The following is an 11,457-nucleotide window of genomic DNA, read 5'->3' as shown; positions in this document are numbered from 1 at the left end:
GAGATGATAAAATGGACACAAAACTCAACAAAAAACATACAATCAATCAAATAATATTATATATATAATAAGGCTATACGGATTCGAACCTTAGATCTTCTCAAAGTAGTTGTCTTGTCTCATGTTGTAATTGTTGTTAAAATCAGTTCACTAAGTGAATCAGCTTAAAAAATAACAAAGATAAAGTCAGTCCAAATTAAACCAAATCAGATAAAAGCATCGCAAAGATTTTTTATTTAGTTTTCTTTTTAAAAATATATTTTTATGACGAGGAACAAACCCTGGGTGGGGGCCTGCCTTACATGTTCCACCTCTGAAAGCTATGGACATGCCTGGGTTTGATCTGGTGTCTTCAACTCAAACCCTTCACAATCACCCTGCTGCCATGTGGGTGACCCATGCGGTGTATAAATATATATTTTTAAAACATATAAATGAATCAATTCAGGATACAATTGGCCTAAAAAATTGGCCGGTTTTTAAAAATACCTGAACCTGCCCCTGATTTGATCTAAATCAGTCAATTCAGATCGATTTTGATAACATTGGTTGCAACACATTTAACCAATTCCGTAGGCTACGGGGGCATGCACCATTTTACTTGTGTTAACCAGTCACATGAATTTACTCATCATTACAAATTACAATAAGAATTCGCATTTACCTAGTCAACTCGTTCCTAACTCATTCTCAAGTGTAGTTTGGTTGGCACGTACCAAGGGTCTTCAAATAACTCCGGTTTTTGGCAAAATCCAAATTTTCCAAAAGCTAATTTTGTTTTTGTGTTTTATGGCAAAACCTACACTGAATTTTTAATGTTTTTTTTGTTTAGTTTTAGCCGACGATGGTACCTCCCACATGGAAAGGCACCTTTGGAACTTTTTTAGCCATTGGAAAGTATAACAAGAATTAGTCAAATTTTTGTTATCCAATTGCCGAAAATGGCCGGGACATTGCAGAACATGTCAAAAGACAAGGACAAGATTTGTCCTTTGGTCATAAGGCTTCTTGAAATCTCTAAAAGTAAAGGACCAACCTGATAAAAGTTTTTATTTAAGGGGTTCGTTTGCAATCATTCATCTCGTTCCTTTTGCGTGTTCCTGAGCTGCACTTCATTCGGTCAATAACGTGCGTCTTTGGTTTGAGCGGAGTAGAGGAGGAATTCCATGAAGAGAAGAAGCACAAGATACAATCTTCTGTAGTTCCATAGACAATCCATCGGTTCTTGGTGAGTTTCCTTTCACCCCTTCTAACAAATTTTCTGACTCACCTCTTGATTGGTTAAATTTCGACAGTTTTTGCGCTAGATATGTTGAAACTTGGAACACTCTGTAATTTTTCTTTTCTTTTTCTTGATTCCTTGCTGAATCATGAAGCAAAATTTACTTTTTATGCATTTATTCAGAAGCATAGTGGGCTTTTTTTTTCTAGCTGCTTAATTTGGAAGGATGGTTCTCTGTTTAACCAGTATTTGCTTTTTGCTCTTTCATCCAAATTGGTGCGTGCTGGAACTTGGAGAACATGTTTTGTTACTTTTGAATGGTATGAATTGGCGTTGAAGCTCTGTATCGTGTTGAAGAATTCATGAATTGGTGTGTTTGGATTATGATTACCTGTTCTTGGTTCAATATTTATTAAATTGTATTTGGTCATATGGATTGATGGTGATGGTTGAATGAACCTGGGTGTGCACGTTTTGCTTATTAAATGATGTTCATGAAAGGATGGTATGCTTACATCCACTTGGGGAGTAGCTTCTCTTCAATATAGTTTGTTGGGTGATATAGAAAAAGTGTGGGAGTCCCATTTCATGTGGAGTGGAACACCTTTTGTTTATTCTTTTTTCAGTCTTCAATAAAATCACTGAAGTTGAATTATTGGATTTGAGGTGCCTGGAGTCTAGATTTGACGCATAAAGTGCACAAGGGGATACTTTTTAGATGTGCAGAATGAGCTTATGAATGAGAACCTTTGTACTATGCCTTCTGAATTACCACACTGGATTTCAGGTCTACCCAGGGTCTAAATTTGGAGGTTTTACCAAAGGCATGAAACCAAATGATCAAAACAGTTGAAATCAGAAAATTACCCAAGGTGGGAGGGGTAATATAATAATATTTCAGGCTCATTGTTGTCTCACTAGGCGATGTGTCAAATTGTGCCTAGTTGCTATCAATTCCCAAGCAATACAACAACAGCAACAACAACAACTACGCCTTCATCCCAAAACAATTGGGGTCGGCGATATGAACCAACAAAGAAAATCATTCTGGGTCTTCCACATGAATCCTTCTTCTCCAATCATTTCTATCCAATGCCATGTCCTCGGTGAGGTTCAAAGCATTCATATCCTTTCTTATCATCTCCATCCAAGTCTTCCTAGGCCTACCCCGACCTCTTTTAACTAATATATTTTCTCATTTCTCCATCCTTCTAACTGGAGCATCTTTAGGCCTTCGCCGAATATGTCCAAACCACCATAAACGATTCTCTCTCATCTTATTTTCAATGGGTGCAACGCCTACCTTGTTACGTATCTCCTCGTTCCGAATCTTATCTTTTATTGTATTTCCACACATCCATCTAAGCATACGCATCTCAGCTACACTCATTTTTTGAATACGATGTCTCTTGGCAGCCCAACATTACGTACCATATAGTAAAACGGGCCTAATAGTCGTCCTATAAAACTTTCCCTTCAACCGCAATGGCATTCTACGATCGCACAACACTCCAGTTGCACTTTTCCATTTCATCCACCCAACCTTTATCCTATGATTTACATCTCCATCAATTTCTCCATACTTTTGAATGATAGATCCCAAATATTTGAAGCAATCATCCACCGGTATTTCTTGCTCACCAAGCTTCCCAAGCAATAGCAAGGGTGAAATATTTTTTTTTATTATGACAGCCTGAAATATTTTAGATGGTTCATTGTTGCTATGTACGTTTTGTACAATAAGCTTTTATCTTGCACCACGTCAGGACGAATGTGGTTCAGCAATGTAGTCAGTGGTCGAAAAGAGAAATTCACACCAAAGGTAAAGCAGTCTCCATTATTACATTGGATCATCCCTAAACTATTAATTATTGCTTTTCCTTTTCATCCAATTTTCTTCTTTATGAGCTGACATTGACACATTTTGTTGCAGAAATAGTTGTATAGACCTTTTGTAGATGGACAAAATCCATCTGTCAACAAAATGACATTGTGTATATTCCTTTCATTTATCAGTATAGTTGAATCTACATCAATGTGCCGTGAATTTCAAAGCCATGACACTAATTGGAAATGTTGAAAACCATTCAATTAGTGGAGAATCTACTTGTAAACTATCAAAGATTGTGTCATTCTGCTCGTACCATTATATCCATCCTACCTATATGTGCTGTAATCACAATACTAATAACCTTAAAATTGAGTGGTTTCTACTCCAAAATTTGGTTTGATATACGGTTGTAGCCCTTTAAATGCATCTAGTTATTACATATACCAATGTTACAGTACCTTCCAGTAAATGTGGGAAGCAGGTAATAGTTTCTTAACAGTAACATGTGTTTTCAGGTAAGGTTCACTATTTACCTATGCATGTAAAGTCACCATGTTATCATTTATATTGCACCAGTTACTGCTGATGCTTTATTCACTGTATGAAAAAAATATGGTTTATATTTCTAACAAGCATTAAAAGTGAGATATCTATGCCTGCTATGCATAGGCGAGATTGTCCCTGCAGTAGTAACTAGCTCAACTTTCTGCTACTTCTAGTGATGGAGAACCATTTTAACTTGATTATTATGTAGTTGTCATAGTTCACCTCTCGATTTTTGTCTAGCACAATTTGATTCGAAAAAACTACTTCTCAGTGCAGGCTTTAGTTGGTATTTACAGCTGCAATAATTCTATCAGTATCACCAATCAACAGCATAATGAAGCTGTCAATTATTAGCTTCACTATTAGCTGAAGACGTGGCTTCTTGGTCATAATTCTGCAAACAAATGATTCTCTTTATTATGCTTTCAAGTTTTCTTTCTTCAAGTTATTGTGATTGTTAAATTCTCTTCATATAACTAGGTTCTAGTATTGAATGTATGCAGCGTTCTATTCATAGTGCATGCCATGCCAATGCAATGATTATACTCTGAGTCGTACATGCAAAGACGCTGTTGTTTGGAAGCCTTCCAGGTGCTGAGTACATGTAGTGTTGAAAGCACTACTTATGATTGGAGACTGGAACATTATAAAAGGCCGGTAGGAACTACTAGTAGGTTGTCATTTGTCACAGATAAAACATGGATGGTTGTAAATCAATAAAATTTAGCAAACCTGGATAACATTTTTTTACTTGTATAGAGACCCAAATTCACAACTTATTTGCTCCCCTTTTGCCTGTGGTACAACTTGAGAGAAATAAGGGTGAAATTGAACTAGCATTGCTAGAAAAAATTTCCCAATATCTGGAGTGTTTTTTATGTCATAATTGTCTTTTCCTTCTAATGTGACTGTTGATTATTCTCTCTGTCTTCTTTGTTTTTTCTTCCCATTCTGTCTCCTCTTTATCTCTGTTTCTTTCTTCTTGTTTCCTACATTTTATGTCCATGCCTTAGACGTTAACAACTTATAATCATGGCAGTATGCATATATGATGCAGTGAACTGGAAATTCGCTCCTTAGCCCTGCAAAAATTGATACCCTAGCGCAACTACAAAACTATGAAACTAGGAAAAGACAGGAAAATAATAAAAAATTCCAGGAAAATTACTAAAATTCATCATCAACCTCCTCTCTTCTTCTTTACAACGAATATTTATAGCAAACAAAAGAGATACCCCAAAAATCCTAATCCTAATACGGATTTGAGATAGATTTGAAACTCAACAAAAATTGAAAAGATGATTTTAAGACAACCTAAATAATTACAAAAACACTAAGTAATAAAAAATGGATCTGAATGGGCCTTATAGACCTGATAGTGTCTCGCTTTAGCTCTTGTGTCATTCTGCATGGGTTGAAAAAGACTTGCCCTTAAGCTTGGATCCTGCTCGTTCTTTTTTCCAGTTCTAATGGATCTCGCTGGCAATTTTTCCATTTCTGCTCTACTCTTCGGGTAATGTATTTATAGTGCGATGTGAACATGGCCATGCTCTTCATATTGAAGATCCCGAGCATGACCCACTCTGAGAAATGCAGAAAAGCCAAGTATGCTTTTGCCAAACCATCCATAGTCTTTTATTAGGCCTCTATGCAAATCTGGATTGAACAGATGAAGCAGATCCCGTACAGATTGTTAGACCCTCCTCAGGATCCAATTTTGAAGGTTCGAAACTTGGATTTGAAGGGAGCCCCGGGCTAGCAACGGACAAGTACTCTAGTTTGAGCCCGACAGAAGCGAGAGGATCAAACCTGAGGTTCTTGACCCTCTGAGGCTGGGCTGGACTTATCTGGGGTGTGGACCTCCATTGGACACGATGGGGCAATGGTCTAAGGGTAACTGTGATAAAGGTTTTGGGAGGTTCTGTGAAATGACCTACAGAAACGGGAAAATCAAGTAGGCTAAAATCGGCCCCTGAGGCCAATCAAGAGAGGGTTTCGGTTCAGAACTGATATGCACTGAACCAAGGGATTTATGATCACCTAGGGATGTGTGTCAGAGTTAGGTTAGGCTGCTATAGGTCAGGGAACAATAAAATAGGTCGTTGGAATGCTGGGAAGGTTAAACAATGAAAATAAAGCTTTTCGGGTTAATCAAATAGTTGCAGTTTTGGTTCTAAGGCTACGAAAAGCAAACTAATGCAACCTAGGGTCTGGTTATAGGTCTAGGAAACTAATATCAGAGGGTTAGAGGGTTGAGTACCTGAGTTAGGCTTCAGAGAGGGTGGTACAATAGAACCACGGTTGTAGAGGCTTTCAAATCGCTTTTCTAAGTAGTGTAGTCTTCTTGAATCTCTAAAAGGAAACACGTGAAGGGATTGGTTCCTTTGCGTAGGCTGGATCTACCACCACACACATGGTGCCAAGTAAGATCAGAGGGAGAGAAGAGAAGAAGTCGACAGAGAGATATGGACGTCCAAGGAGGGAGGAGAGAGAAAAGAGGGCGTCAGAGGGTAGAAATACCAAAGAAACAGAAGGAGAAAGAGAGGAGGACGGCTAGGCCTTATGAGAAAACTTAATGCATTAATCAATAATTTATATGGCTCCCCAAGACCTCATTATATAGATGGACCTTGGGTTGAGTCCTACTTGCATAAAGAAACCAACTAGACTATGACTCCTTAGCTAAGGACTCCTCAAAAGTCAAAAGAACAAACCAACTAAAAGACTATCTTATAATTAATTAACTCTAATTGATCTCTTAGAACTAGGAGACGTTGCCTAGGACTCTCTAGTATGACACGCCCCCAGGGTGGACCCCACTCCTTAATTGGCTTACCTCCGGGCTTGACACGTGTCTAGCTCTTCTTGCTCTTGACTAAGACTTTGGATCTTTAATTTATCATCCCTTAGCAATGCCATGTCAGCTGCCACATCATCATCCTGTGTACTAGGGCTGGATTGTTTGTTGGATCTGGATCTCCTCTTGGATCTGGAGCTCTAGCTAGATTTGTGTCAGGAACAACTATTGGACCTTGATCCATATAGAACCGACTCATTTCTTTATAACTAAATGGATCAAACAATTGAAAAGATAACGTCAGTTTGTTTTGTATCTTGGACCAGATCCAATCATTTTATATCTAATATTCAAGACGTCACTTAATAGGTGGGCATGTTGCAATTTTTAATCATTGTTTAAGGGTAAACTTGTACCCTAATACATCTTGTAAGATCCTTATATTCAATGAGAAAGGACGCCCAAGGTGGCTGTTTTCCCTCTCTGTTTCGTGTAGCCTCTTTCCTTCTATTGTCTTTCTTTCTTTTACAAGTAAAAGACTGGAGATCTGAAAATCTAACAACAATAACATCTAAACCCAATGACCCGCTACACTCCTTCTCTTAGAGCAAAAAATTGAAACATTAAATATAACTAGAATCCAAAGAACGCTTAAGTAAATTGGGGCCGATTCTGGGCCGTAACACAGGTATACTCTAATATGAAACTGTCATAGATCTGTTACAATGAAATACTCATCGCTCCATGCTCCACATGTTGATTTTAAAGGTCCATAAGCAAATCCTAGACATGAACTGGTTTTGAGTTGGGAAAAATGGATATGAGGGACTTTTGGATCCGATTACAAGATTTGGGTCGAGAGGATTCAATATGGGCTAGATCCAATTGGTCTTGGGTATTGGTAAGATATAGGAGTGCTTAAACTTTGGTTTGGACCTAATGGATTCTGGCTCAAGTCCAAATTTGGTTTATCTATGAATTGGTCAATGGATACTAAAATAGGTTATGGGGGGATCCAATAAAATTGATTTGGATTCATCATGAGGTTCTGGATCCAAATCTCTTTAAATTGGACCTGGGTCTTGGATAGGTTCTATTGGATCGGTATAGCATGGCATTTCATCAAGCACGCTAAATGACAGCTTTTGAACCTTTATCATGATAGATTTGGTTAGCTTTGTTTAAAAATCCTACATATGACATGGAATTTTCAAAATTAATCAAATAGTACTGCATGAATTTTTGATAATTTTCAAAACATATTAGAAAAAAAGAAGATTTTTAAATTGCAATGTTCCTTAATTGCATATGTTTTTCATTCCTTTTCAATTGTGCTGGTCCATGATGAAGGACCAAAGCAAGAAGAGCGAAAGAATGAAGTGAATTTCCATCAATGTCATTTTGTTAGTTGACAAGGAACCTTATTACAAGCTCATTGAAGAAAAAGAAAACCTTATTACAAGTGATTTCTTGTTCACTTTCTTGTTAGCATCTGTCTTTAGTGATTGTTCAATGTGTAACAATATGTTCACATATTGTGTGGATAATTGACGCTCCAGATGATTTATTATCAAAAGATTTCATTTCACAATCTGTCACCTTTTCCTATGCTTTTTCCATAGTGCTTCTCAGTAGAGTCTTCCGATCATACTCTTTTATTTGGTTGAGATTGCTGGGGTGTCATTACAGATGCAAGTAATCTTTTTTTTTCAGTAAATTATGTACATTACATGTTCATGTTTCTTGAATTGGTCTGCATGCATAGCCATGTGTTTTTGTTATTTCAACTTTTCAATTCTTCATTATTGTATATTTTTAATTTTTGTTTTGATGTTTGGATAATATAGGATATGAGAAATTCTTTTCTGCATGCTTACAAAATGAGTTGAGCTGTATCTTTTATGTAATTTTCCAAGAGTTTCTGTGAAAGATCTCTCATGCCATTCAAAGTTATCCTTTTCTAATAGCTTTATTGGTAAAATCTGCAATATGTGTTTGTCTTCACGTCTGACATCTTCTAAGAAAGAATGCTTGGGTACTGAGATATTTCTTTCTTTCTTTACTTTATCCTCCATCAGCTAGGTTTGGTCATCTGTGGATGCCGTTGACAGGCTTACCTCTTTGTATAGGCATAACATAGAACAGTTGATGTCCGATGTCTGAAACAATGAGTGAACCAAATGATAGTCTCAGGAGAAGTTCTAGCTCCAGCTCCATCAGCAGTTTACAAGATAGCGAGGATGATCAAGCTTTGGCTAATATGTTGCCAGAGCAAAATCCACGAGCCAGTGGAAGCCTTGGAAAGCGTTTGTCTCATTTGGATTCTATCCCAGTAAGATGGTTTTTATCTTTCTTTCTTTTGATGTGGTTGTGTTTCCTTATCATTCTTCAGGTTGTATTATACAACTAAAAATCAAAAGTATGAATTAAAATTTGGAATAAAATAAATGACTAATGAAAATATCTTCCAATTCACTGCTTCTCAATCCATGGTTACTCTAATGAAGTATGCGGAATTACAAGGATAAGATACAAAAGCATCAAACAAGTCCAAAAGTGCATAAGCAAGAAGTCCACGATGGGACAATACAAAAAGCCTCAAAAGGGCAACACCAACAAGTAAAAGAATAAAAATATTATTGAAGAAGTGCTTGGAATACAATGAGAGAAATAAGGGGAACACACCCCTATTTATATACAATAAAAGAGAGAGGGGAGGCCATTGGGAGCTCCTCCCCTCATAGAGTCATTGGGGAGCTCCCAACAGTCATATTTACGACCGTTGGGGCCTCAACGACTCTATGAATGGGGCCCCAATTGGCAAAAAAAAAAAAGATAAATACATTAGTAAAAAATAGAAAAAACTAAAATATAGTTGTTTCTAGAAAACAACTATAAGTTGGGCAAACTAATACAAAATAGATTTTATATATATATATATATATATATATATATATATATATACTCCCCCTCAAATTTGCGGGGAAATAACCGAAAGTTTGCTAAGGAGAAAAATAAATCGAGGAGCAGAAAGAGCTTTTGTGAAGAAATCCACCAGCTGGTACTCTGATGTGACATATGACAATGCAATAGTTCCTCTCAGATATTCATCACGTACATAATGACAATCCATCTCGATATGTTTAGTTCGCTCATGAAAGATGTGGTTGCTTGCGATGTAAATTGCACTCTTATTGTCGCAACACATCTTTGAAGGAGTTGAGATGATTATTCCTATATCACTAAGAAGACTTCGAAACCACACAAGCTCCATGGTTATAGTAGCCATTATTGAGATTGGTATATTGTTCCCATTCGGGTCTAGGACCCGATCCATATGTGTATGTTATTGTTAGGTCTGGGTCATTTATTGTACTTGGGTCTGCTGTAACATACCAGACCCAACCCACGTTATATATATATATATATATATTGAGAATATAGGGCACAAGACTATAGAGAAAATAATCTTCAGTTAGAGCCCCTTCCATAACGATTCCTCTCTCTTCTGCATAAACACATTATGGTGTGATTTCTCACATGGTATCAGAGCAGGGCTTCGTCTGATCTCTGTTCAAGGCCGTGAAGTTGATCCCAGAAGGTGTGTCTCTACAGATCGGCCTTCAAACTCCAGGTTAACGTAATTCTGCTCTTTATCCCAACTTCTTCTATCATCTCTCATCGTGGGTTTCATTCTTATCATCTTTGCATCTTTATCCTATCTTTCAGATCTGATTTCGATTTCAGATTTGTGTCATCATCCTCTCTTTTTTTTTTAGACCTGATTTCATAATTACTGGCATCGTTTTTTTTCTTCAGCCTTATCTGATTTCATACCCTGACTTTGAGAACATATTTAATCCTGTTTTTCCCAGACCAGATTAGTTCGTCAAATTCTCTTTTTTCGTTATATATTCTTTCCAGAAATACGAAATCTAATTGTTTTTCCTAGATCTGCGTTATTTTTCAAACACGAGATCTGATTATTCATCTCAGAAATATAGATATATATTTTTATCGTAAATCAACCTTTGGCCTTTTCTCGGTCATGATCATTCACATCAAATTTTAAATTTGTTCCTGTTACACCTTTGGAATTCATCACAAGTCTAATCATAATCGGTGCAAATCAGAGCCATCGTTTGTGTAGCCTTTTCACTACAAGAAAGGGTTCATTGTTGGACGCCTCTCACGTAACGTCTGAGCAGCACTTTACATTTGATGCCTAAAAAAAAAGGAGTGATAGATAGACTACTGCTGCTGTGTCAGACTGCTTGCTGCGTCGGTCTGATCCCTACTATATTCTATTATCCTTCTCCAAATTTCTTTCTTTATGGATCCCCCTTCTCTTCCATCGAGCTTTCTTGGCCAACTCATCTCTGAAAAACTCACAACAACAACAACAACAACTACGCCTTCATCCCAAAACAATTGGGGTCAGCGATATGAACCAAAAAAGAAAATCATTCTGGGTCTTCCACATGGATCCTTCTCCTTCAATCATTTCTATCCAATGCCATGTCCTCGGTGAAGTTCAAAGCATTCATATTCTTTCCTATCATCTCCATCTAAGTCTTCCTATGCCTACCCGACCTCTTTTAACTAATATATTTTCCCATTTCTCCATCCTTCTAACTGGAGCATCATTAGGCCTTCGCAGAATATGTCCAAACCACCGTAAACGATTCTCTCTTATCTTATTTTCAATGGGTGCAACGCCTACTTTCTTACGTATCTCCTCGTTCTGAATCTTATCTTTTATTGTATTTCCACACATCCATCTAAGCATACGCATCTCAGCTACACTCATTTTTTTGAATATGATGTCTCTTGGCAGCCCAACATTCTGTACCATATAGTAAAGCGGGCCTAATAGTCGTCCTATAAAACTTTCCCTTCAACCGCAATGGCATTCTACGATCGCACAACACTCCAGTTGCACTTTTCCATTTCATTCACCCAACGTTTATCCTGTGATTTACATCTCCATCAATTTCTCCATACTTTTGAATGATAGATCCCAAATATTTGAAACAATCATCCACCGATATTTCTTGCTCA

General features: G+C 37.2%; 1 protein-coding gene across 2 annotated transcripts in view; it reads left to right on the top strand.

The window, feature by feature from the left end:
* The first annotated feature begins 1,089 nt into the window (after positions 1–1,089).
* LOC149844795 (Cysteine proteinases superfamily protein) overlaps positions 1,090–11,457 on the top strand; it is a 71,649-nt gene continuing 61,281 nt past the window's right edge. Inside the window, exons 1-2 of one of the 2 annotated variants that reach the window (XM_089995287.1) lie at positions 1,090–1,228; positions 8,526–8,728. In XM_089995287.1, coding sequence (XP_089851413.1) covers positions 8,552–8,728 — 177 coding nt within the window. In that variant the 5' untranslated portion in view covers positions 1,090–1,228; positions 8,526–8,551. Of the gene's footprint in view, positions 1,229–8,474; positions 8,729–11,457 lie in introns of both variants that reach the window. The other variant, XM_089995286.1, reaches the window with a different exon arrangement.

The sequence above is a fragment of the Nuphar pumila genome, chromosome 2 (assembly GCF_984573655.1).
Source record: "Nuphar pumila chromosome 2, dmNupPumi1.hap1.1, whole genome shotgun sequence".
NCBI classification, from domain to species: domain Eukaryota; kingdom Viridiplantae; phylum Streptophyta; class Magnoliopsida; order Nymphaeales; family Nymphaeaceae; genus Nuphar; species Nuphar pumila.
This window is presented reverse-complemented; position numbering and strand designations above follow the sequence as displayed.